This window comes from Podarcis bocagei (genome assembly GCF_964188305.1).
Source record: "Podarcis bocagei genome assembly, chromosome: Z".
Taxonomy (NCBI): Eukaryota; Metazoa; Chordata; class Lepidosauria; order Squamata; family Lacertidae; genus Podarcis; species Podarcis bocagei.
Window position 1 is genome coordinate 30,271,346 of NC_138140.1, and position 27,330 is coordinate 30,298,675.

General features: G+C 42.8%; 1 protein-coding gene across 2 annotated transcripts; it reads left to right on the top strand.

The window, feature by feature from the left end:
- The first annotated feature begins 3,099 nt into the window (after positions 1–3,099).
- On the top strand, positions 3,100–26,937 carry GPR174 (G protein-coupled receptor 174). 2 transcript variants are annotated; one of them, XM_081179569.1, is made up of 3 exons: positions 3,100–3,841; positions 6,705–7,875; positions 23,420–26,937. In XM_081179569.1, the coding sequence occupies exon 3, from the start codon at positions 23,990–23,992 to the stop codon at positions 25,007–25,009; it is 1,020 nt and encodes a 339-aa protein (XP_081035695.1). In that variant the 5' UTR covers positions 3,100–3,841; positions 6,705–7,875; positions 23,420–23,989; the 3' UTR covers positions 25,010–26,937. The 2 variants fall into 2 exon arrangements, with proteins under 2 accessions (XP_081035695.1, XP_081035694.1); XM_081179568.1 differs by lacking the exons at positions 3,100–3,841; positions 6,705–7,875 and adding an exon at positions 16,578–17,231.
- Positions 26,938–27,330: the final 393 nt, after the last annotated feature.

Here is a 27,330-nt window from a genome sequence, read left to right on the forward strand (position 1 = left end):
GCCTGAGTTGGGGGCTCCATCTGTTTCCAAGATTTCTCCTCGCTCTGGGAGGTCTGTTTCTTCATTGGAGGCTTGGATCAGGACCTGAGATGATCCGCAGAATCTTTCCACGCAATGGAAAGAATGGCCTCCGAGTGGACAAGAAGTGAACACGAGTTGAGCCCTACTGCCCATCAGGTGAAAGGTGAGAACTCTTTGGGACAGGGGCAGAGCTCAGTGGTTGAACATCTGCTTTGCATGCAGAAGGTCCCAAATTCAATCTCTGGCATCTCCAAGTAGGGATAAGAAAGACTTCTGTCTGAAATTCAGGAGAACCACTGCCAGTCAGTGTAAACAAGACTGAGCTATATAGGCCAATGGTCTGACTCGGTATAAGACTGTGTTCCTGTGGCAAACCAGTTCCCCATGGGAAGCCAGAAAGAAGAGCGGAGCACAACAGCACTCAAAATCTGGAATAATTTATCTGGACCACAGAAACCCATGGCATCTTTCTCTCCACACCCTCCCCTTTTCATCAGTCCCAGACTCCACTATATTGCCCAAAGAGATTTCAGCAGGAACGTTTGACACACCTCTAATCAAAACATCTTAGGCTGTAATCCAATACTTACTTATTTGGGAGCAGGCGCCATTGAGAACAATGTGCTTTACTTCGGAGTAGATGCAAATAGAATTACACTTATTAGCCAAATGAACCTCAAATAGCCCTTGAGAGCAATCATCAACAGTTCAAAAGAAATCACATAAAATAATTCATTACAGATGATAGGGCAGAATAAGCCGTTCCAGTTCTGGGGAAATGCATTAAATGAAAGCAAAGAATGACTCCAAAAGCTGATCCATGTCAGTGGAAACACATTACTTCCCTCCCTGCCCCCAAATATTTTTATTGAGCTTTTTAACAGACAACATGGAAAAGCATAACTGTTACACTGGATGAATATAGCAGTCGTGGTTCTGCTTTACATGGTTCAAGAGAGAGAAGGAAAAGAGGAATCAGAATCATTGAACTATAGAGTCATCTAATCCAACCCCATGAAATGCTGGAATTTCAACGAACATGACAGATATCCATAGAACCTCTGCTTTAAAATCTCCAATGAAGGAGAGGCCATCGTCTTCTGAAGGAGTTCATTCCACTGTCAAACAGTTCTTACTGTCAGAAAGTTCTTCCCGATGTTGAGTCAGAATCTCCTTTCTTGTAACTTGAATCCATTGGTTCAGGTCTTACTCTCCAGAGCAGGAGAAAGCAAGCCTGCTCCATCTTCCACATGGCACCCCTTGAGATATTTGAAGTTGGATAGAGTTGGAAGGGACTCTGAGGATCATCATGTCCAGCCCCCTGCAATGCAGGTATATGCAGCTGTCCCATATGGGGATTGACCCTGCAACCTTGACATTATCAGCACCAGGCTCTAACCAACTGGTGATAGGGTTTAGGGAATAGGAGAGGGGTGAGTAGCATCTGTGACGTTAACATATATGAGAGAGTGCTGGAGGGGAAATAGTTAACTAGGTTGCACAGACATGACCCAGGGGGGTGGAGTCAGTGGGTCTATAAAACCAGTTCTGGGAGGAGTTCTGAGAGGAGTTGGTTGGGAGTTGTTGGTGGGTAGTTGGTTGGTTTTAGTGGGTTGGCTGGTTGGGAAAGGCGGTTGGTAATAGAGCGACAGTTAGGGCAGTGGGTTCATGAGTGTGGGGGAGGTAGAAGAGATAAAGAGAGGAAAATAAGACTAAGAAAATAAAGAGCAACAACATTTGGAATGCTGTAAAAGTTTTGTTTGTGTGTGAAATAAAATACACTCTTCTTTATTAATTGAGAATCTAACTGAGACTGAAGTAATTTTACCAGGGAGGACCTGGTTGGTGGCAGCGGATTAGTGGTGTACGGGTCAATGGTCCGTGAGACGACCGGGGGCTCCATACGAATGCCACAGCATCCTCATTGATTATGCTAATTCAGGATTTGGTGATAGGTTGCACCCCATGAGGAGAAAGTAGTTTACTTTTACAGCCTCTTATGTTCATAATAATATCAATATAGATACCATTTTCAGCTATGCAGAAAAACTTATTTCTATGAATTTGACGACATACAAAAACAAAGCTGAAAACCGAAAACTATGCAATTAAGTGAAAATTACATGTAAGCATATACACCTCAAAAGATAAAATAAAATGCAGATTTTGGTCATTACATCCACAATACCTTGTTCTATCTGCAATCAGCCCCCAGCTGCCTCATTTTTTTCTTACATTGGTCCAGTGGTGGCACCAGCTCTCGCCTTCCTCCTCTTACTTACTCTAAGTGTTGGCACTGAAGAACCCAATAGGGAAGAGGATGGGGGGGGGGCTAGCATCAGTTGACTCCTGCCATTGACTCCGGCTCCTCCAGCTATTGGTCTTCCTGCTTTCTGCCCTACCAGTGGGCACCAGCCACCACTTTCTCGAGGACTGTCTGGTAATAGTCCAGTTTAAACATCAAGAGCCGCAAGTTTAAACATCAAGAGCAGAGGCCTTGAAGTTCCCCTGAACACCTCATCAGCATACTAAACAGGCTCACGGGTTCACCTACCCTCAGTCTTCCCCACTAGGGTGAAATCATTGGATTTCTCTTTAAATTATAGCAATTTTTCTAAATTTACATCTATATATATCAATTAGCACCTGCATTTTCATGCTCTTTATTCAGCTCATAGTGGTGAGGAGGAATGCAAGTTCCCCCAGAATGTCTGCTTTATATACATTATTTACACAATGGGCCCCACGTGATTGGCTAATTCTGGGATTCTCCTGTAGGCCAACCAGGTCGCGGATTCACTTCGACCTGGAGCTGGATTGGGTGGCTCCTGTGGACCAATCAGACTGCTGCATTCTGAATCCTATTGTTCTAGAACCAATCAGACTGGTGCATTTTGGATCCTATTCAACTCAGTACATAACAGGGATCTACAATTTTCCTAGGAAATAAATAAAGCCATCCCTCCAGGAAGCATGCTCCAATGATGTGCTAGGTCAGGCCTGGCCAGCAGGTTTAACTGGGACTTTAGGATGAAGAGCGGGTAATAAATAAATGTAATAATAATTAGAATAATAACTCTGTCTTGTCCAACCCTCACATATCCCACAATATTAAGTTCCTAAAAAATCTTTCTGAAATCTGCTCTGGAGGAAAGTGCCTTGTCTTCAGATCCTTGCACTCTGGCAATAATATTTATTTGCCCATGGTGTGGTGTTAGGGAGAAGGAAGACACGGAGCATTTAGGGCAGTGTGATCTGTGGTGGCTTGGGCTGGGCCCAACTTTGAGGCAGTACAATCTGCCTTCCTGGGGTATCCAAATGACCAGCTTGATGCCTATTGACTGGAGAGCACAATGGCCAAGAGTGGGCTGAACAGAAATAGGCCCCCATACCTGGAAGTATGAGGCAGGCAAAGCAAAATGGGAAGATGAATGCAGCAGCATCTCTAGACATTCAATAGCATGTGTCCTCAGATTCCATATCTGCAGTAATGGAATCTGTTAATCAAAGTGGAGTCAGCTAATGTTGAGCCAGTGTCTGCCGTCTGCTCACTTCATTTACAGAGAACCCAAATCAGGCTAACTGCTGGGCCTGTAACAAGATAGTTTCAAACGTGATCACTCAACTTGCTGCTGCTCTCTCTCCATCATCCTCATGTGGTTTGCTTCTGTTCTCCGGAATGAATAAAAGCACCACGTGACATCTTGAAAAGGATGCTCTTTGGCTCTGAGTTAAGATAAGAACAGCAACAACGGCACTGGCTGCGGGCTTCTGCTGACCCCCACGCAGAGAACTGGACAAGATCTTTTGGACAACTAAGGTTAGTGAACTACTCTCTTCCAATATTTGTGAAAAGGAATCTAGGTAGATTCCTCAGATGAGAACAAAAAAAGCTGCTTTAGATGAAGATACTGCAGGTGAGCATCTAGCTTGGTTCTCTTCACTCTGCTTGGCAGCATCTCACTAAGATTCTCAGGCAGAGGTTTTCTCTATCACCTCCTTCCTGCCTTTTTTTTAAAGAAAACAAAGTGGAGAAGCCAAAAGTTGAACCTGGGACCTTCGGCATGCAAAGCAGGTGCTCTGGCACTGAGGAATAGCCCCCCTCCCCCTGAAAATGTCTCAAAGGGCAAATGAAATCACTAGACCAAAAAACTTTCAGAGCAGCCTTTTGGATGGAGCAAGCTCACTGTGTTTGATGGGACTTATTCCAAAGAGCATAAGGTTGCAGCCAAATATTCCTTAGGAAAGAGAAGTGAAACAATCCTGCCATATGAGGGGTGCAGTCCTATGCATGCTTTGTGTGTATGTGTGTATTTCATGGAAACAGGCAAAGAAATGAACTGGAAACATAAATAGAATTCTGAAAATTATTTAAAGCATAGATAAAACTCAGAGACCAATAGGCACAGCAGATGTCACACAAGAAAACAATCTACAAAATGCAGTAGAAAGATAACAAATGTTGTTGTTGTTCTTAATGTTACTACAGCAAAAAAACCAAACCAAACCACCTATAAGTACCACAAAGCAATACAGTGAGATGACAGCATTATACTATTCATTTTCTTATTCATATGCATTACAAAATCAAACCAATATTATCCCTCAACCATGCTTAACATATACAGTTTCAAAAACCTGTTCTACTATACATTCTAAATAGTAATTATTGTTATCAGCAGTTTACCAGCAACATCAAGGCTAGTTCTTTGTTTTCTCTGGCTGTTGATGTTACTTATACTGCCACGCGCAGACAAGCAGGTAGGCTTGCAATTTTTGTGGGGTTATTTGTGAGACTTTATCAATACATATACTGGCTTGTGCCCAAAGCATCTAAGAAAAACCCTTCAGGCGTTTCCCCTGAGGGGTAGCAGCCTATGTGGTCTCATTAGTTTTCTCATAATGCATTGGGCACAAACGACTTACAAGTTCAAAAAACAAGATTTGTACAATAGCAAATGGTGTTATACAAGGCTTCGTTGATAAATACAAGCTTTATTTAGTTTAACAGTAAAGTTAAACTATTCAGATTTTATAAGCAATAGAAACCGCTCCCTGCTGTGAGCCTTGCTACGATGTATCTCTTAACATTCTATTGCAGTGGTTTTCAACTAGTAGTGTGCCTGGCACCCTGGGGTGCCTTGAATGATGGTCAGGGGTGCCGCGGGCAACACTGGCCTCTGTCCTTCTTTCCTTCCCTCCCTCCTCTGATGCCCTCTCAGGCCTCTGCCTCCCAAAGGCTTGCACAGCTATTTGTTGTAGCAGCCCCGGCTACAAGCCCACAGGCAACACAAAACAGAAACCAGAATGCATTGCCAAACAAAACAGCACCCAATATACCATTTGGCAGCAGCAGTAATGAATGCAAAGCGACCCTTGTTTTTTAATATGAAAGCTGACTCTTGAAGAAGAAAGGCTTGTTCCCTACAGGTACAAGGTGCTAATGGCAATGGGTGGGTGAGTTTATACACACACACACACACACACACACACACACACACACACACACACACTGTCATCATCGCCATCATCATTTCTGTGCTGACTTTCCATAGGAAGCACCCCTCATCAACGCATCGCACAATATCGCAACATTTAGACAATTCAGTTACAAAGCATCACAACCTTTAAGTAATAGAAATTCAGCTCCCCAACACGTGCAGCCCAGTTCCACTTTCCTCATAGACTTCTCTTTGGTCACTGTGAGAACAGGATACTGGACTAGATGGGCCTTTGGCCTCATCCAGCAGCTTCTTATGTTCCTACCCAGATGCACAGATGATAGATAGACAGATAGATGATAGATAGATAGATGATAGATAGATGATAGATAGATGATAGATAGATAGATGATAGATGATAGATGATAGATGATAGATGATAGATGATAGATGATAGATAGATAGATAGATAGATAGATAGATAGATAGATAGTGTGTTTGAGAGAGCCAGTGTGGTGTAGTGGTTAAGAGCGGTAGTCTCGTAATCTGGGAAACCGGGTTCGCGTCTCCGCTCCTCCACATGCAGCTGCTGGGTGACCTTGGGCCAGTCACACTTCTCTGAAGTCTCTCAGCCCCACTCACCTCACAGAGTGTTTGTTGTGGGGGAGGAAGGGAAAGGAGAATGTTAGCCGCTTTGAGACTCCTTAAAGGGAGTAAAAGGCGGGATATCAAATCCAAACTCTTCTCTTCTTCTTCTTGATCATCTTCTCCAGCAGCTGAGGGCGCTTTATCAGCCACTGTCTCACTGCGAAAAGGGTACATTTCAGGTGTCACTGAGGGCTGCTCTTGGCTTCCTGGGTAGGAGAGGTGGGGGGCAGAAAGTCAGACAAAGCCCAGGAGAGAGGTTTCCCCCTCTTGGGGCAGAAGCAGCAAAATACCTCTGAATAGCACCTGTTCAAGACAACTGCAGGTGGGTAGAGGGCTGGTGCTGTTGTGCTCCAACAGGTGTTAAACTCAATTTATTATTTTCATCGCCATGATCCTACACTTTGTGGAAGGGAAACTCTCCACCAGAGAGTAGAAATCATATATCAAACAGATGGAAAGCTCTTTAACTGAGTAGGCTGAAAGCAAAGAATAAGGTTACCATAACTTCCATCATAGTGCTTCAGTATGCTGGTGACAACATAGTGTGTGCACACTCAGAGGAGAACTTCCAAACTATCCTAAATATCTTCGCAGAAGCTTATGAAAAGCATGGCCTATCACTCAACATCCAAAAAACCAAAGTGCTGCACCAACAAACACAAAACAACCCCTCTGCCACAAATCCAACTCAATGGTGTTACATTGAAAAGTGCCAATCACTTCTACCTGGGCAGTTATCTTTCCACAAGGGCTGACATAGATGCCAAAATCCAGCATCGCTTGAGCTCTGCAAGTGCAGCTTTCTCCTGATTGAAGTGCAGAGTGTTTGAGGACCGGGACATTCAGAGGGAAACCAAAATGCTTGTTTACAAAGCTATTGAGCTATTGTACTACCAGCCTTACGGTATGCGTGTGAAACATGGACCACTAATAAACACCATCTCCTGCTCCTTGAATGATTCCATCAATGGTGTCTCCCAAAAAATTTACACTTGGGAAGACAGGCGAAATAATACCAGTGCACTGGAAGAAGCAAAGATCACCAGTATTGAAGCAATGATTTTACAACATCAACTTTGTTGGACTGGTCATGTTGTTCGGATGCCTGATTATCGCCTCCCAAAGCAACTACTCTATTCCAAACTTAAAAATGGAAATGCTGGTGGTTTACAAAAGAGGCTTAAAGACTGTATCAAGGCAAATCTTTTAAAATGTAGTATAAACACTGACAACTAGGAAACACTGGCCTGCGAGCATTCCAATTGGAGAACAGCCTTTACTAAAGGTGTCATGGGCTTTGAAGACTCTTGAATTCAGGACAAAAGGGAGAAATGAGCTAAATGAGCTAGAAGACACGTTTGGCAAACCCTCACATCAATCAACTGCTGCCTGGAAACCTATGTCCCCATGGTGGAAGGATGTGTGCATCCAGAATTGGCCTCCACAATCACTAACGGACTCACTGTTAAGATCATGTTCATGGAAGACTCAGCTACGAATGATCACCAAAGAAGAAGAGGAAGAAGTTCCAATTCTGCTTGTCAGCCACTGTCAGAAAAGGAGGCTGAACTAGATGGGCCCCCTGTGGCCTGATCAAGCTGATCCTTGGCTCCTTTTGTTACATTCTTATGGGAGGAGGGAGGTGAAAGCTTGGGAAAGAGACACCTCCAAGGGACAGGTAGAAGACCACCTTTCTGATGCAGAAGAAGCACTAGCTTTCTGGGGCCTTGAGATTTGGGTCAGGATATAGCACAACACACCCCAGGTAAGTTAGAAAAGCAGGGGGGAGAGCCCCAATCAAGCCCAGGCATTCAGCCTTCCCTCCCCCCAAAAAAACTCATAACACCATCAACAATTTAAAGCAATTTGGAAAGAGGGAGTAAAAGCAGGCTTTTAGTGTTTATATGTAGAAAGAAGGCCTTTCAAAGGCCAGCAGAAATAAGCGGCATTTGTCAGACATGCCAAGATGTTAAAAGCCCCAGTTCCTTCAGTCTCAAGACTCTGATTAAGGTGTATTAAGTAATCAGCAGGCACAAACCACAAAGGATGAGAAAGAGCCATTATGTTACTTGCAAGCATAGCTCCTCGAATGTCTCTCTCCCCTCCACCCACAATCTCTTAGGTCATCTCAAAACAACAGCATTTGTACCTCCTCTCTGGGTTTTTTTAAGCAGAATTAAGTGAGACCTTCAAACCAGGGAAGGAATTCAACATCCCCTTGTTTGTGCAAGCATTTAATCTTGCCAGGCAGAATGATTATCTCTCTCCTTCCTCTGCGCACTGTGCTGGTGCGGGGGAGGTTTTCCTGAGCCACACAGGGCCAATTGTGTAATGGGATGGGGGGGAGAGGAGGGGAAACCCCATTTGTTCAGGAGGAAGTTCGTGAGCAGGCTTTAACTTATGGAGTAGATTAGGTGAATCCTGCGCAGTGCTGCAGTGAGGAAGGCCTGTCAACCATGCACCTTATCAGAATACTCCAATCCATTACCTTCCCCTTTAGCACCGATACATACATACATACATACATACATATGTACTTTGGCTAGCCTTGGGGTTTTCCTATCCCTATTGATACCTGCTATTGTGTAAAGGTGGCTACATATGCATCCACACTCAGAGAGCAAGTTTACTATTAGTAGGTAAAAAGTGTAGACAACAACCTGTGCACAATGATGTTGGACTGCAAATACCATTACCCCGACCATTTGCCACGCCAGCTAGGGCTTTAAAAGGGGATTACAAAAATTAATGGGGGTATTGATGATATCAAGAAAGATATCAAGGGCTATATCACGATGGCTATACAGTATACCCTCCAGTATGAGAGCCACAGCACCACTGAATTCCAATTGCTGGGAATAACAAATGGGGAGGGAGCTGTTTTTAATGGGCAGTCAGGCCCGTTTCTTATGGCTGTAAAAGTGAATCAAACAGTCCAGTTTCCTCAAGAACCCCAAACCCTTATTGAACATGCCCATTTCTCCTCCCCCTCACAGACTCCACAACTACTGTCCCCAGAATTTTCACAAACGTTTCTAATATTTAAGGAGGCCCCTTTCCTGGAAAGTCATGTTATGAAGATGTTATAGAATTATAGAACTGTAGATTTGGAAGGTGTGGGAATTAAACTCTAGTTTCCATTTAAAGAGTTATGCGGAAGAGAGCCCTAGTCATTCAGCTCTTTAATTAGTTCCCTTTTCCCTCCTATAAGAACAATGTAAGCCACTCTCTTTTAAAGTTAAAATAATGTGACTTTTACTTAGTGTGCTTGCAATTTGCAAGTGAAAATATACAATTCAGGTTGCTGCTACTGTGCCAACCTCCTGCCAACCTAGCAGTTGGAAAGCATACCAGTGCAAGTAGATAAATAGGTACCACCGTGGTGGGAAGGTAAACAGGGTTTCTGTGTGCTCTGGCTTTTGTCATTGTGTTTCGTTGCACAAGAAGCGGTTAAGTCATGCTGGCCACATGACCCAGAAAGCTGTTTGCGGACAAACGCTGGTTCCCTCGACCTGAAAGTGGAGATGAGTGCCACACCCCATAGTCAAATTCGACTGGACTTAACCATCCAGGGGTCCTTTACCTTACGTTGCTAATACATCTTACATAGATTTGTACCTAAGACAAAACTGCTGCAGACTAGTACTCTGAGGCAGACAGCAGCAGCACAACAAAACATAGCTGCTGCTCTAACTGTTAAGACTGATCATAACTACCACTGCTGTACCAACTGTAATAACTGCCTCAGATGGGAAACATCACAGAGATCTACAGCTCTTGTAAGCATTAACCATTTACTTAGCATTTTGGGTGCTTTCATCCCGCAGAAGGGACCCTGAGGATCATCAAGTCCAGCCCATTGAAATGCAGGAATATGCAGATGCCCCTTACGGGGATGGTTGTTGTTGTGAGTTTGGCAGGCTGGTCTGTATGTTGCCTGAGTCCCTTCTAATTTCTGAGGTCCTGGCTCCAGCAATCTCATGGAGCATTCCATTACTGAAATAGCTGGGCATCTTTCTTGGTGAATTAATGTCCCTAAGTATTTAGTATAACAAAAGAGGTTGCTCTGTGCCAGAGGGCAAATGGGTGGACCCTCTCTCTCACCTGGCTGGTAGTGAGAAAGACAAAAAGAGAGAGGTGTTGTGTGAGCTGGAAGCAGGAAGCAGCTAGAGAGAAAGTGACAAGATTCCAAGGCTGTGTCTATGGGAGAAGCAAGGCACTTTTGAAATACTTTGTCACTTGTACAACTTGTATACAGTGAGATTACACAAATGTGCACTTCTCCCCATTGGGGAATCGAACCCCGGTCTCCCACATGACACACTGGGATACTTACCACTATACTAACGAGGACTTTTGTGGTGCTGATGCTGTGAGCCCCTCCATTATAGGCTCAGTTTGTATATATGTATCAATAAACAATATACAGTCGTACCTTGGTTGACGAACGCCTTGTGAGTTGAACATTTTGGCTCCCGAACGCTGCAAACCTGGAAGTGAGTGTTCCGGTTTGCAAACGTTCTTTGGAACCCAAACATCCAGCGCAATTTCCGATTGGCTGCAGGAGCTCCTGTAGCCAATCGGAACTGCACCTTGATTTCTGAACATTTTGGAAGTCAAATGGACTTCTGGAACAGATTCTGTTTGGCTTCCAAGATACGACTGTATCCTAAAGACACCACAGTCTCTGCTGTTCCGCATGCTAAGGAAACTGAACCCTAGGTAAGCACCTGGAACCCCTGGAATATCTCACCTCTCAGAGATTGGGGTGATGTGTGATGGTATCATAAGGGCAGTGATGCTACAAATATCCAGTGGGACATTCTTAACTGGGACCTTACTGGGGCAAAACTACATGGAATGTTTGTGCCTGAAGGTATCGTCAGGTATTGTAGTAGATATTATTGAATATTTAGAAAGTAGAATTGATAAACAAGCGGCTTTGATTTTCATTGACGCGGAGAAAGCGTTTGATAATGTCTCCTGGCGATTTATGAAAGAGAATTTTAAAACAATGGGAATTGGAGAAGGGTATAGAAGCCATATATCAAAATCAAACAGCCAAACTCATCATAAACAACAACGTATCGGAAACTTTTGATATCTCTAAGGGGACCAGACAGGGGTGTCCTCTATCACCCCTGTTGTTTATATCTGTACTGGAGGTTCTTAATAAGACTTTGAGAGAAGCCTCAAAGGTGAAAGGTATCAAGGTTGGATACAAAGAATTTAAAATAAAAGCATTTGCGGACGATATAGTTTTAACCCTAGAAGATCCAAAGAGAAGTATACAAGAAGCTTTACAAAGAATAGAAGAATTCAGCAAAGTAGCAGGGTTCAAACTCAATAAGAACAAAACTAAAATGTTAGTCAAAAACATAAGTAAAGAAGAGATAGAAGAACTGCAACTGGTATTATTGCGGTCAAGAAAATCAAATATCTAGGAATATGGTTGACAGCAAAAAACATAAACCTGTATAAAGACAACTATGAAATCACGTGGAGAGATATTAAGAAAGATCTAGAAATATGGGACAGACTGAGACCATCCTTTTTAGGGAGAATATCAGTGATTAAAATGAATGTTTTATCTAGAATGTTATTCTTGTTCCAAACAATTCCAGTGATTAAAGGATCAAAACAATTTAAAGAGTGGCAGAAAACATTGGCAAGATTTGTCTGGCAGGGAAAGAGACCAAGAATAAAAATGAAGATTTTGGTTGACAAAAAAGAAAGAGGTGGCTTTGCCCTGCCAGACATGGGTATATACTATGAAGCAGCGTGCCTAATTTGGATAAGAGATTGGATAAAATTAGAAAATATGGACCTTCTAGATTTAGAAGGATATGACAACAGGTATGGGTGGCACTTGTACCTCTGGTATGATAAAGTGAAAGTCCACAGGGGGTTTTAAAATCATATAATTAGAGGACCTTTATATGAAGTATGGGAAAGAAATAAAAATCTGTTAGAAAGGAAAACCCCTTGGTGGATATCACCAACAGATGTATTAATTATTAAGAAAGTCAACATGGAAGGAAAGAGAGCCACATATGAAGAGCTTATTAGAAATATTGATCAAGGTATAAAGCTTAAGATGTATGAAGAAGTAGAGAATTTACTGACAGGGTGGTTACAGTACCACCAAGTTAATGAGATACTAAAAGAAGATAAAAAGAGGTTGGGATTTGAGGACAAGAAATCAAAATTTCATATAGACACTATAGAAGGTAAAAACAAACTACTGTCAAAAATGTATGATTTATTATTGAACTGGTATACTAAAGATGAGGAGGTAAAAGAAGCCATGATTAAGTGGGCCATTGATTTTGGGCATAACATTGAATTAGAAGCGTGGCATGAATTGTGGAATGTAAATTTGAAATTTACAGCCTGTATGGCATTGCAAGAGAATACATGGAAAATGATATATAGGTGGCATCTTACGCCGGAAAAACTGGCAAAGATGTACAGAATGAAAAATAAGAAATGTTGGAAATGTGGAGAGGCGGAAGGAGACCTCTACCACATGTGGTGGAATTGTGGTAAAGTGAAGGGCTTTTGGGAATCAATTTACAATGAACTTTAAAAAGTTTTTAAGTATACCTTTCCAAAAAACCTGAAGCCTTTCTATTGGGATTGGTAGGGAAGGAAATTAAAAAGAAAGATAAAAACCTCTTTCTGTATGCCACAACGGCTGCAAGAACTATGTTGGCTCAGAATTGGAAAACAGATGTAATACCAACTATTATGGATTGTCAGGTTAAAATGATGAATTACGCAGAACTGGCTAGATTATCAGGGAGAATACGAGATCAGGACGAACAGGAGTTTCATGAAACTTGGAGTAAATATTTGCTGTATATAAGAGATAACTGTAAAACCTTAAAGACACTGGCAGGGTTAGATTAACTCTAAAAGCATATGGTCAACCAGATAAACAAACAAAATACGCAATGTAAGAAATGTACGATACTTACTGAAGGGGTGGAGGGAAGTCTGAAGCTCGGCAGAGCCAAAGATATATGTGAAATTTATTTGTATACTGAATGTATATTTAATGAAAATCAATAAAAATTTATTGATAAAAAAATGAAGGTATCGTCACAGTGCAAAATGGTTGAATTTGAGCTTTGAAAAGACATAAATCTTCTATCCAGGTTGATCACTATAATGAGAGCCAGCTGCATAGTGCCCTCAAAAGAGGAAGCATAAGATTTCTAAACTTTCCCAAGACCCCTCGTCACTGTAGAATGGGGAAAAATGCTTTCCTTTCCAGTCAAAACTCAGCCATATTAATTTGATTATTTTTTTGTTTCATCCCTGGTACAGAGTATATTATTAGAGAGCTAGTGGCCGAGTATGGACGTGAGAAGAAACCCAGGTTCAAATTTTTCCACTACTATGAAGAGCACTGCACAGCTTAACCTAACACCAAGGGTTGTTGTGAGAATAACATGAATTAACAATGTTGGCTGGTGTGATCTCTTTTAAGGGTGACTTGGTGTCAGGCTCATATACAGTTTTAGTTCAGGTAGACTTAAGGGCCAGAGGCAGAGAAGGTAGGGATGTGGTTGGATTCCAGGGCAGGCAGACAAGACTCTTTAGCATTTTCTCATGGTGATGAGCTGTTTAGATAGAGAAGTTGGCTTGAAGTTTTAGGCAGTGGTTCTTTATTCTCTATGAATAAAGAACTTGAAAATTGCCAGGGGTCTTAGAGGATCACTTAATGATTTTTTTGCCTGATTCGTAGCAGTTGCAAATCATTGTGCTAGATATTTTATTGTACAGTATTACAATCCGAACTCCAGAGAATTCAAATTGTGATGCAATAAAAATGCAACATAAGAAATAAAAGAAGCAATAAAAATACAATTAAAAATCAATAATGGTATGCTGGAATGGGTGCAGGAATAAGATGGGTTTCTGAAGTCCCATCTTTGAAACACTCACCCCCTGGGTAGTTTACCCTGGGAGAAAAATTTGGTAAAACTGAGCCTGTATGTACAGACCATACATTTAAGGCACATCTCTGCACAAGCACCCCGAACGAACCAGGTAGACCAGAGCTTGTGGTGCATTGCCACGGAATTCCACCAGAGTGGTGTAGCTTGCAGAGTGCTGAGCTATAGCCTCATTCTGCTTGGCTGCAGGTACAGCTAGCCAGGGTGGGAGACAGCACTTTGGGAGGGAAAAAGAAAAAGGAGTTTGAGTTCCTGGCGTTCGACTGGATAGCAGGATAGCCTTTGAGCTGGGTGTGCAATTCGCCCTGAGGAAAGATCTACAGCCAGAGAAAGAAGTCTCTGAGCTGGGAGATACATTAAAAGACAATGTTTAGTGTCACACACATGCACACCTATTTCTTGAAAGAATTCCATCTCCAGACACATCTTTTGTTTTACCAATTTTGTTGTGAAAATAAAACATTTTTCCTGTTTAACTAAGTCTCCAAGTGCTAGAGTTTTCTTCAAAAAGAAAAAGAAGAACCAAAATAGACAGTAGGGAGAGGGGGCATACGTCAAGTATGTATGCAGTCTCTTGTCTTCGAGGCCCTTCCAGCGTTGTGGGGGGGGGGAAACACATTAAAAATTATGTCCCCAAATACATACATGGTGGTATGATAATCCTATGCAGGTGAGGGGATGTATGAGGTGGGTAACCTGGGAGGAGGGGCAGCAAGTGCTGAAATTGGGAACACGGGAAACACACTATATACCATGATCACAGTGAAGCAAAAGCACAGAATAATTTGCCCAAGGACCTTTATGATCTTTAGGGCTGTATTCTGTTGTGGCACATATGCAGACAGGTATTTTATGAAATAAGGTAAGATGACAACAAAACACTAGAATTCCCCAATTTTGGTTGGTGTCCCCCACTTCCCCCCAAAGAAACCCAACAAAATTTGGCTGGATTTAATACTTTGGCCCATCACAAATTCAACTATGTCAGCATTTCATCACTTTATAATATGCAAAAAGTTATAGCTCTGTGGTAGAGCACATGCTTTGCATGGGACTGAAACTGCCTTGGTCGCGCTGGTTGATGATCTCCAGTGGGCTAGGGACAAAGGTGAGAGCTGTTTCCTAGTTCTGCTGGATCTCTCAGCGGCCTTTGACACCATCGACCATAACATCCTTCTGGACCGTCTAGAGGGGCTGGGAGCTGGGGGCACTGTCATACAGTGGTTCCGCTCCTTCCTCCTGGGCTGTGTCCAGAAAGTGGTGGTGGGGGATGAGTGTTCAGACCCCTGGGCTCTCACTTGTGGGGTGCCTCAGGGTTCTGTCCTCTCCCCCATGCTTTTTAATATCTATATGAAGCTGCTGGGAGAGATCATCAGGGGGTTTGGACTGGGTGTTCATCAGTATGCAGATGACACCCAGCTCTACCTCTCCTTTAAATCAGAACCAGTGAAGGCGGTGAAGGTCCTGTGTGAGTGCCTGGAGGCGGTTGGAGGATGGATGGCGGCTAACAGATTGAGGTTGAATCCTGACAATACAGAAGTACTGTTTTGGGGGGACAGGGAGCGGGTTGGTGTGGGGGATTCCCTGGTCTTGAATGGGGTAACTGTGCCCCTGAAGGACCAGGTGCGCAGCCTGGGAGTCATTTTGGACTCACAGCTGTCCATGGAGGCACAGGTTAACTCTGTGTCCAGGGCAGCTGTCTACCAGCTTCACCTGGTACGCAGGCTAAGACCCTACCTGCCCGCGGACTGTCTCGCCAGAGTGGTGCATGCTCTGGTTATCTCACGCTTGGACTACTGCAACGCGCTCTACGTGGGGCTACCTTTGAAGGTGACCCAGAAACTGCAATTAATCCAGAATGCGGCAGCTAGACTAGTGACTGGGAGTGGCCGCCGGGACCACATAACACCGGTTCTGAGAGATCTGCATTGGCTCCCAGTATGTTTCCAAGCACGATTCAAAGTGTTGGTGCTGACCTTTAAAGCCCTAAACGGCCTCGGTCCTGTATACCTGAAGGAGCGCCTCCACCCCCATCGTTCAGCCTGGACACTGAGATCCAGCGCTGAGGGCCTTCTGGTGGTTCCCTCATTGCGAGAAGTGAGGCTACAGGGAACCAGACAGAGGGCTTTCTCGGTAGTGGCGCCTGCCCTGTGGAACGCCCTCCCATCAGATGTCAAAGAGATAAATAATTACCTGACATTCAGAAGACATCTTAAGGCAGCCCTGTTCAGGGAAGTTTTTAATATGTAATGCTGTACTGTTTTTAACACTGATTGGGAGCCGCCTAGAGTGGCTGGGGAAACTCAGCCAGATGGGTGGGGTATAAATAATAAATTATTATTATTATTATTATTATTATTATTATTATTATTATTATTATTATTATTATTAGCATGCAGAAGGTCACAGGTTCTATCCCTTGCATCTCCAGGTAGGTCTTTCTGAAATGCCTTAGAGCAGCTGCCAGTCAGTGTAGACACTACTAAGCTAAATGGACCAATGATCTGTTTTTGGTATAAGGCAAATTTCTATGCTCATTCAACTGAATGTGTAGACACAGGTGTAACTGGCATAGCTGCTAGTCAGTGCTTTGTTTTCAAATGCTTGCCACATGCTACTGTGGGTAAAAGGTACCCACTTGTTATGGGGTGTATCTGCTTATCTTTCTGGCATACCAAATTGCACAGATTAAAAACAAAAAATGACACCGTTTGCTACCACAAAACCAGCCCTGACTCAGGACCACTCAAAATACAATTGAGAAGAAAAGCACCAATCTATATATAGAAACAGTAACTTTCCACCTCCACCGTGAAGAATGAGCTGAACGGCAAAGGTTGTTCAAATGCTGCTTGATGCTCTCTGCTGAAATAGCCTTCTTCCAACATCAATCACAAGGTGTGCTGCCTACTGGAAAAAGTCAATGCGCCATGTGCTGACTGCACGATGTTTGCAAATGCCTTTCGGAAGCACATTGCGAGTTATACCGGGGCTTCTGTTCGATCAAATGCTCTTTGAACGCCTTGCATACTTCCAGTTTTGTTTTCTATATTAAGCTGGAGGCCAGAAAGTGGCGGCAACCTTCTTTATCGGGTGACTTGTATACAGTATCAGGCACTTGCAGAATTCATCTGAAGTTAGGAGGCAATTTGCAACGGTAGGATTCTCATTCTTTCTATTGTTTTTAGTTATCTAGCTCTGATCTTTTCTCATTAGAAGTTGACAATGAATTTGATCTTAACTGTAAGTTAGTTGTTATAGAACTTTTGCGCTGGAGATGAAAGAAAATGTTTATTGGTTTTTATTTAAAATATTTGAAATATTTGCAAATGGAATAAATGGGTAGAGGAATGGATTATATATACAGCTTGCTCCAATGTATGCAGATGTACAGTCTTTAGAAAGGGAAAACTGAGTGTTAAATGTTGTCCCTTTTAAAAAGGAATTTTACATTTGGAAGAATGTAGAATTATGATAATCATTTTATTTTATTGTCCTGGCTAGAATTTTCTTCTTCCACCCTTGATCTCAGCCTGCTTTAGATGCAATATTATTGCTACCTTTGTTCCTACAGCAACTCTGAATGAAGGGAAACTATGCATAAAAAGAAAAGAGGGGCACACAATATTTCGGCAACAACTTTAGACCATAGCCTCCACACAGAGATCACAATTGAGACACACGTGTCCATTAAAGTGGTACTCTGTAGATGTTTTGGACTATCGTTTCAATCAACCCCAGCTCTGTAAACCAATTTGAAGTTCTATTACAATTAAGCATAATGTTGTAAAATAAAGAAAATAATCTGCAGGACATGAGGCTGACAGTGGCTGCATGAAAGCATCCATGTGGCAGTCATGATGTGTAAAAGGTCCTTATATCGCCTCATGTGCTCATCAGTTACATTTATAGCCTATCTTTCCTCCAGGGAACTCAAAGCAGTTCACCCACCCACCTGATTTTTATTACCATAGTGGCCCTGTGTGGTGCGTTAGGCGCAGAGGTAGTAACTTACCTAAAATGCTTCAGTGAACTTCATGACTGAGTAGGGATATGTGAAGAAGGGCCTTTGAGCTGCTTCTTTTTTTCATATGTGATGCCCCAAATTCAATCCCCGGCATCTCCCAAGTATGTCTGGGAGTGTCTCCTGTCTGAAACCTTGGGGAGCCACTTCCAGCCAATGTCAACAGCACTGAGCTAGATGGATCAATGGAGACTTAAACAGCTTCCTATGTTCCTAAACTGGGATTCGCTGATCTAAGCACTATACCAGACCACACTCAAGCCTCAGTTCTGCATCAGTGTCAGTAGTCACTGTGGCTGTGTACTACCAGCCTGAAGGTAACAGTGTGCATTTCAGCAGCTACAAAGGGAGACTTTTCCATGTGCCCTCTGCTGTGTGGAGCACTGCCACTGAGAAGGGCCAAAGCTCAATGAAGCTCACTGATAAAGCAGTTACTTTCCACGCAGAAGGTCTCAGGCTCAATCCCTGAAAGCTTCGGGTAGTATTTGAAAAGGACCCTGAAGCCCTGGGGAACAGCAGTCAGCCAGTGTTGGCAATACTGAGTTAGACACTTTCCTGGTTCCTATGTCTCCTAAGAGTAACTGAACAGTAGAGCATCTGCTTTACATTAAGAAGGTCTCAGGTTCAATCTCAGCAGCTCCAGGTAGGGCTGGGAGATGGTCTGACTTAGCATTGTCCATCTTCCTGTGTTTTCTTTATAGCTGGCTCACAGGGGCCGTAAATGTTTAAAGCACTCTCTTGTGCTAGGTCTTTAAAATAGAAATAAAAAATTAAATACCCCATCACAGTTCGGGGGGGGGGGGCTGGATTCACAAAAGCTGCCAGGCATTGTGTGGGTTAATATGAGGAATCATTCAGAAAACACAGGCTCTGTAAGCAGCAGGCTTTGAGATCATCTGCACATACGGTATTTCTGTATGTGATTTTGGTGTGCCAGATAGGCCACCTGAGATCCAGGGGGAAGATGAAGTATATTCAGCACTCACACAAAATTATAATTCCCAGAATTTTGTGTGAATCCTGAATATATTGTCTTCGATTTTTCTAGCTAGTCCCAGTTACTTCACAGTAATACAAGTTCCTACAATCCTTAGGGGGTAAACTCATGGCAATTAAGCAAGCTTGAAATAGGTTTAAGTTGTAATATGAAGATAGGCACATCCTCAGTAATGCTCTAACTTGCAGAAACGTCATGAGGAACAGGCTTCAGAGTGCTTTGTAAAATAAAGGAACAATCTGGTTAAAAGCTGGATATCATAGAATCACCATATTGGAAGAAACTGTCTTACTTATTGTGCACTTGTTAAAAGCAACCCATCTCTCTCTTCAAGCCTCTTTGTTCCTGCATAGGAGGCTTCACCTTGGGTTCACCTCTGTATGTTAAGAGAGAAATAACCATGAATTATTAAGCCACCGTCCTTTAGTGACTCATGGAACAAGCAGCTATAAATTATGAGTTTGTCTTATTTTCTTTCTTTTTCTTTTTTTTCTTTAAGGGCCAAACTGCTCTCATCTCCTTGCTTCTGTTAAACTCTAACTGGCAAATGTCAATACCCATTTGGCAAGATGGCATACACAACAAATGTTCATTACAGTCAGGTATTATATATATCTGGTGGCAAATATGTGGAGGTTTGACTACTACTGCTTAAGTAGAAAGCAAAGAGTGGAGGAGGGGGAGGTTATGTAGAAGACTCTTAGCAAATGGGTGCAGGAAGTAGAACTTGAAAGAAACCCATAAATAAAAATCCCCCTTACATACTTTTTATAGCACATTGCTGATTTTTCCATTGTCTCGCAGACTAAAATGCCCACATTTATTTTTAACTTCAGGCAACACTGCTTGAAATTTCCAGGCTGCCAGTTAAGTATAGTGGTAAGAAGATGGTTACTCAGACTTCATAAGACATAGGGATGGTTCACACTTGTGAGCTTAGCCCATCAGGTGCCAAGGAAATAAACAACTACAGTGGTACCTCGGGTTACATACGCTTCAGGTTACAGATGCTTCAGCTTACAGACTCTGCTAACTCAGAAATAGTACCTCGGGTTAAGAACTTTGCTTCAGGATGAGAACAGAAATCGCGCAGCAGCGGCGCAGTTTCAGGTTAAGAGCAGACCTCCAGATCGAATTATGGTAAGTTCTTAACCTGAGGTACCACTGCACCTGACTTTTAGGAAATATCTGAAGGCAGCCCTGTTTAGGGAAGTTTTTAATGTTTGGTGTTTTATCGAGTTTTTAATATTCTTTTGGGAGCTGCCCAGAGTGGCTGGGGAGACCCGGCCAGATGGGTGAGGTATAAGTTGTTGTTGTTGTTATTGTTATTATTATTATTATTATTATTATTATTATTATTATTATTATTATTACTGCTGCTGCTGCTACTACTACTACTACTATTACTACTACTACAGTGGTACCTCAGATTAAGTACTTAATTCGTTCCGGAGGTCCGTTCTTAACCTGAAACTGTTCTTAACCTGAAGCACCACTTTAGCTAATGGGGCCTCCTGCTGCTGCCGCGCCGTCAGAGCACGATTTCTGTTCTCATCCTGAAGTAAAGTTCTTAACCTGAGGTAATATTTCTGGGTTAGCAGAGTCTGTAACCTGAAGCGTATGTAACCCGAGGTACCACTGTACTACTACTTTGGTTGGTTGCTTCACAGTGTGCTGAATTGGTTAGAGTATTGGACTAGGGCAGGGGTCAGGAAACTTTTTCAGCAGGGGGCTGGTCCACTGTCCTTCAGACCTTGTGGGGGGCCGGACTATATTTTGGAAGAAAAGAAATGAACAAATTTCTATGCCCCACAAATAACCCAGAGATGCATTTTAAATAAAAGGACACATTCTACTCACGTAAAAACATGCTGATTCCCGGACTGTCTGCGGGCCGGATTTAGAAAGCGATTGGGCTGGATCTGGCCCCCAGGCCTTAGTTTGCCTACCCATGGACTAGGGCCTGGGAGACTAGGTTTCAAACCCTCACTCAGCTATGAAGCAAACTGGGTGACCTTGCGCTGTCAGCCTAACCAGGGTGGAACATTCATGGTGCCTAAACAGAGGAGACACATACCGCCCCCACAAATAAAAAGGGGATACAGATTTGCATTAAAATGTTCATATGCTTATAGACAGGCATAGATTTTTTAAAAATGCACGCTAAAGATTAAATTTAGGGTCACTGATCTTTTTTTTAGGTCTGTGGACACATTTGGATTTTGGAGTGACCACTACTCACTCTGTTAACTTCCCTCCCCTTGATCAACACCCTCTTCCACAAAGGAGTCTGGCTTATTAGATGGTTTCCCCCACTATATGCAGTTCCCACAAATGTAGCCCCCAGGGAGTCACCTGTGCTCACCTCCTGCAAAGCCATGGGGCCAAACTCTGGGTTGACTGGGGTGGTGATGTTAAAGGTTTGCATCCTGATCAAATCTGACCCATCTGTGCCAAAGTTCTGGTCCATCTCTACAGGTCTGGTTGGCCAGTTGTCTCATGGGCTAGTTCCCAGATGTTGCCAGTATTCTGTGGTTACAGAATTTAGGCCTGGTCTTCAGGTACATAAAATCTTGTGATGGCAGAATGGACTATGTACCATAGCAGGTGGAGACTCACATATTTGAATGTTCTCTTAACCTAATGTATTGTAAACTACACTGTGATCCTAAGACAAAGAGCAGTATAAAAATTTAACAACAGATGTCATAACTTTTCAGCTTGCTGGGAGATTTCTTTTTTGTTTTAACAATGAGGAGTATTCAAGGCCTGAAGGGCCCTACAAGGCATCTTGGACTTCATTTCTGCTTAGCAATCTGTGTGTCGCAGGAGACAAGAGGCTGTTTTTAAAACATGGTTTAACATTAAGTAATGTGCTTTATCCATCACTATCAAATCCATATTAAGTGTATACATTTTGTTACTAATAGCACTGGACTATAAAACATTCCATGCTGTTAAGGCAGCAATATATCATGCATTCTGACTTGTGCAATAAAGCAGAATAAGAAATACAGCCAGATTGTATTTACGCTGTGCAGGATTGATCAAATGGAGGGCAAAGCTTCCCTGAATTTTCATTACCGTGTCCGGAAGAGACAGTTCTGTTTATATAAGCTGTATTTCATTTCATCGCTCCAAATCCCATACCTTCACTTATACTAATTTGAAATGTTCCTGGAGTTTACGAAAAGTCAATAAACATCACGGGGGGGGGGGGGGAGGGAGGAAATCCTGCTCTTCTGAATCTGTCCTGAGGAACAAAGTGAGCTGTGAAAGAACCATGAAAGCCAACAAGACTTTGGCCAAGCTCAGCAATGAGTATCATGAGCACAACATGTCACTAACTTAACATGTGGTTGTTGGCACATTAGATTGGTGGTGCTTCTTTGTATTGGATGAAGGGAACCACATGCCATTGGTGGGTGGTGCCAAATGCAAAAATGTGTGGACCATTGGATGGGACTCTTATGTTTGTCAAGCTGGCTACATTCCAGCCACGCAAAAGTTTCTATAAGCCAGTTTGAATCACTAACAGGTAACAATCCCCTGCCTCTTCGAATCTCTCCATCCATGAAAGCAAAAGGCACTGTCACAGTTCAATAACACATTTCAGCCAGGCAAAGGGACTTGAGGAGAGTGCAGAGCAAGGCTGGTGAAAGTGTAGCATGCATGGGGAGAAGGAATGTGGGAAGAGTACCAAGGGCTGAATAGAGAGACCGAGAGGGTGACTTCTTGGTCACAGGCCACAGGTTCTTCACCCCATTGTAGTCTTGGAAGTGGATAACCACTTCAGCATTGACTGTGTAAGACACTTCTGCTTGGAGATCTGCACTGGTTACTGATTTGTTTCCGGGCCAAGTTCTAGGTGTTTTCATTGGTATATAAAGCCCTTACTGGCTTGGGACGGGAATCACCTCACCCCATATGTGCCCACTCAACTGCTTCAATCTGCAGAACTGGCACTTTTACAGATGCCACATGGTACTTGTTCACACTTGTAAGAAAAGCACCTACACTTTGGAACTCCCTGCCTATTGACATCAGGCAGGCAGGTGCCTTCACTGCATTCCTTCCAGCGCATGCTTAGAACATTTTTCTTTAGGACAGCTTCCCAGCCATGTAGATGCTGATATAAATCTCTTTACTGCAGGTTCTATTTATAAAATTGATTTTAATTACTTATTTTTAGCTGTTTTCATTTATAATTTTAATATTTCTTGGAAACAGCTTAGAGGTGTTGTTACATATATAGATACTGTTAAGTGAAATAAATAAAAAACAAACAAACAATAGAGTAATTCATTTTTTGTGTTTTCTTCAGCTGTAGGTGTAGAGTTATCATTTGCAGCAGAGCTCCGGCCACGAGGTGCCTTTTAAGGGTGTCACTCAAAATCAAATAGAAGATCATTTCATTACAGTAGCTGCGACACTTCAGATGATACTTGCTTCAGTCTGACTTGTCACCATGCACAGCTTTGGTGCATCCAGATGAGAAACCACCCTCTCCCTTGATGTGAAATTCATTTGAGAAAGGACATGGACAGGAGTTTGCCCTCTGTTTCTGTCAAAATCCAGTGGATGCCATGGCCAATGAAAAGACCAACTCATAAATATGATAAAAGTAGCTGAAGAAGGCCCTATACATAAATCTCTAAGATTTGGAGAAACAAATCCTAGCAAACCTCCAAAAGAATCTTCTTAAGATTTCTGGAATACATTTTTTACATTGGAGAGAATGCCAAGAAAACAGACAATTCATGGATTCCACATCTGCAGCTTCTTCAGTTGCCTTATATCCTCATTTCCTTTTCACAAGGTTTCAAGGGGGGTAAATCTTTAGCTGGTTACCTTACATTTCCACCAGCATCTCTGCTCCCTCCTGAAAAGCACCATGGTGGCTGATGGCCCAGATTGCAATGGGGAGAACGATTTCTCAAAGCGTTTCTATGCAGTCATGTACACCATCATCTTGGTTCCTGGGCTGATTGGGAACATTTTAGCCCTCTGGGTATTTTATGGGTACATGAAAGAAACAAAGCGGGCTGTGATTTTTATGATCAACCTTGCGATTGCAGACTTGGCACAAGTTTTGTCTTTGCCGCTGAGGATTTTCTACTACCTGTCAGAAAGCTGGCACCTTGGGAAGGAGCTGTGCATGTTTTGCTTCTACCTGAAATATGTCAACATGTATGCAAGCATCTACTTCTTGGTTTGCATCAGTGTGAGGCGGTTCTTATTCCTCATGTATCCCTTTAGGTTCAGCGACTGCAAACGCATCTACGATGTGTACGTTTGCATTGCTGGGTGGATTCTAGTCTGTGTTGGCTGCTTGCCTTTCCCCCTTCTACGACTCACCTCTAATGAGACACACATTAGTAATAAATGCTTTGTGGATCTTCCAGTGAAGGCTGTTGATGGTACCATCTCTATAGTAATGATGTCCTTTGGTGAACTAGTTGGATTTGTAACTCCTCTGCTGATCATTGTCTATTGTTCGTGGAAGACCATCTTATCTCTAAAAGAAAAAAATTCAGTTTCCCAAGACCTTGGAGAGAAACGGAAAGCTCTGAAGATGATCCTGACTTGTGCCGTGGTCTTTTTGATTTGCTTTGCACCTTACCACATCAGCTTCCCGTTGGATTACTTTGTGAAAGCCAACAAGATAAAAGACTGCTATGCCCGAAAAGTGATTTTGATATTCCACACGGTGGCCTTGTGCCTTGCCAGCTTAAACTCTTGTGCAGACCCTGTCATTTATTATTTTACCACAGATGAGTTCCGAAGACGGCTTTCAAGGCAAGATTTGCAGGACAGCATTCAGCTCCATAACACACGCTATGAAAATACAAATGGCCCAGAGCAGCAGACCTCACTTGGCTGTGTGGCAGAAAATCCAAGTCATACTGTTTGAAGTGGGTAAACCTGACTCTATGGGCTTAAAACTCTACTGGCGTGGCAAGGCAATGGTCTGGTCCCCTTTGCAATCTGTGGACTAGCTGGCTTTCATGCTTTGACCAATGGAACTTTTGTGTTTTGCCTGCACTTCCACTGATACTACTGATTTTAAATAATATTCAAAATTATACCAACACTTATATTTAATTGCATACTGGAACATTAACATTTGACTAAATAGACATTTTTGCTTATCCAGAAGTGACACAGTGCTGGTGCTTGGGGTCTTGCAAGGAGATATGGGATTGTATTCCACATAGCGTTCAGCAGCTCATTTCATTGGCTCAGTGATTTATTCTTGTGCAATGGAGCCCTATCCACCTCTTCTCCCCCTGCATGCCCCCTAAATCTATTCTTGATTTCCTCCCATCCCTCCAGATCAGATTTGGGTTAGGTATAGGCGAGGAGGAAATAGCATTGTTCTAGTGCTAATTCTTACATAACTTTGATAGATACAACCCTAAACCCCATTATGTCCAATAGTCACTGGCTGACTTCTCCTCCATGAACTGGTTTAATCTTTTTTTTTAAAGCCATCTAAGGTAGTGGCCACCCTCACGTCCTATAGCAGTGAACTGCTGATATTCACTAGGAAATACTAGCTGGCTACATTGGCAAGCAGTGCTGAGGAATGTTACAAAGTACTTTTAAAACTCACAGCTATCCATGGAGTCACAGGTTAATTCAGTGTCAAGGATGGCTATCTACCAGCCCCACCTGGTACGTAAGCTAAGATCTTACCTGCCTGTGCATTGTCTCACCACAGTGGTACATGCACAGGTTCTCTCCCGCTTGAACTACTGCAATGTGCTCTCTGTGGGGCTACCTTTGAAGGTGACTCAGAAACCACAACTAATCCAGAATGCGGCAGCTAGACTGGTGACTGGGAGCAGCCACCGAGACCATATAGCACCAGTCCTGAAAGACCTACATTGGCTCCCAGTATGTTTCCAAGTACAATTCAAAGTGTTGGTGCTGACCTTTAAAGCCCTAAACAGTCAATATGTTGTTGTTGTTGTTGTTGTTGTTGTTGTTGTTGTTGTTGTTGTTGTTGTTGTTATAAGTTCCATTAAGTTCTCTGGGACATATTTCAGGGTAAAAATGTATGTAAATCGGTACACAGCAGTATAATGTTAAGAGCCTTTGTTGTTTGCGATTACGGTACTTTTTATACCTCATAATACACAACAAGATTACCAACACGCTTATTAGAGATTAGTTGCATCTCCATTCATGATTTAGGATGTAGACCCATTTCACTGTTTACAACAATGGGATATGGAGCTTGCAGTCCTCTAAGTTTTGTTGGACTACGGCTCCCATCATCGCTGGCCATTGGCTGTACTGGCTGAGGCTGATGGGAACTGGGTTCCAGCAACATCCAAAGTTGCCAATGACTCCTCAGCTCTCAAGGGTGGCTTTGTAGCATCCCCATGTGCTGGATCAGATGTAAGAACATAAGAAGAGGCCTTCCTGATCAGGCCAAAAGCCCACTGAGTCCAACAAACACTTCTCACTGTGGCCAAGCAGATGCCTATAGAATCTGGCTGGGGCTGGTGGGGATTCTATTCCAAAACATCTGAAGGACCCTAGACCCCCTTGGCAAAGGCTGTGTTAGAGGGATAGTTGTTCCTGAAAATAATCGTGTATGTCCTGGAACATTGGTACAAGTGGGAGAGGGGGATATGCTCTTCCTACTTTCCCCAAATGAAGTTTCATATTTGCTTGAGGGGCTGGTAGGCTGGTAGGTTGTTTTTCATTATTTTTTTGTACAAGCAGAAAAATACTGTGAACTGTTAATTTAATATGTTGATGGAAGTAATTTATTTTTTAAAAGCATCTATTTTTTGTACTGTAATAAATTTGATCTGTGTGGTACTGCAATGCTCTAAAGTCTCAGTGAAATATAGTTTTAAAAGAATGTCTTCAGAGACAGAGGGAGGGAGGGAGGGAGAGAGGGAGAGGGAGAGGGAGAGGGAGAGAGAGAGAGAGAGAGAGAGAGAGAGAGAGAGAGAGAGAGAAGCTATCTGGAACCTTAAGCCTTGGGCCAAATATGGCCCTCCAGGGTTCTCAATTTGGCTCTCAGGGCTATTCCCAGACCACACACCCTCCCACAGGTCATGCCATCCTTGAACATTTTTGTCTACCTGGGATGCCTGCATGAACTCTTGCTTGCCTGGAAGAAAGATGGAAAGATACTTGGTGTGTGGGTGTGCATGTAGAAACCTTCAACTTTTGCAAAGTACAAAGGTAAGCGTCACATCGATTTTCCATCCA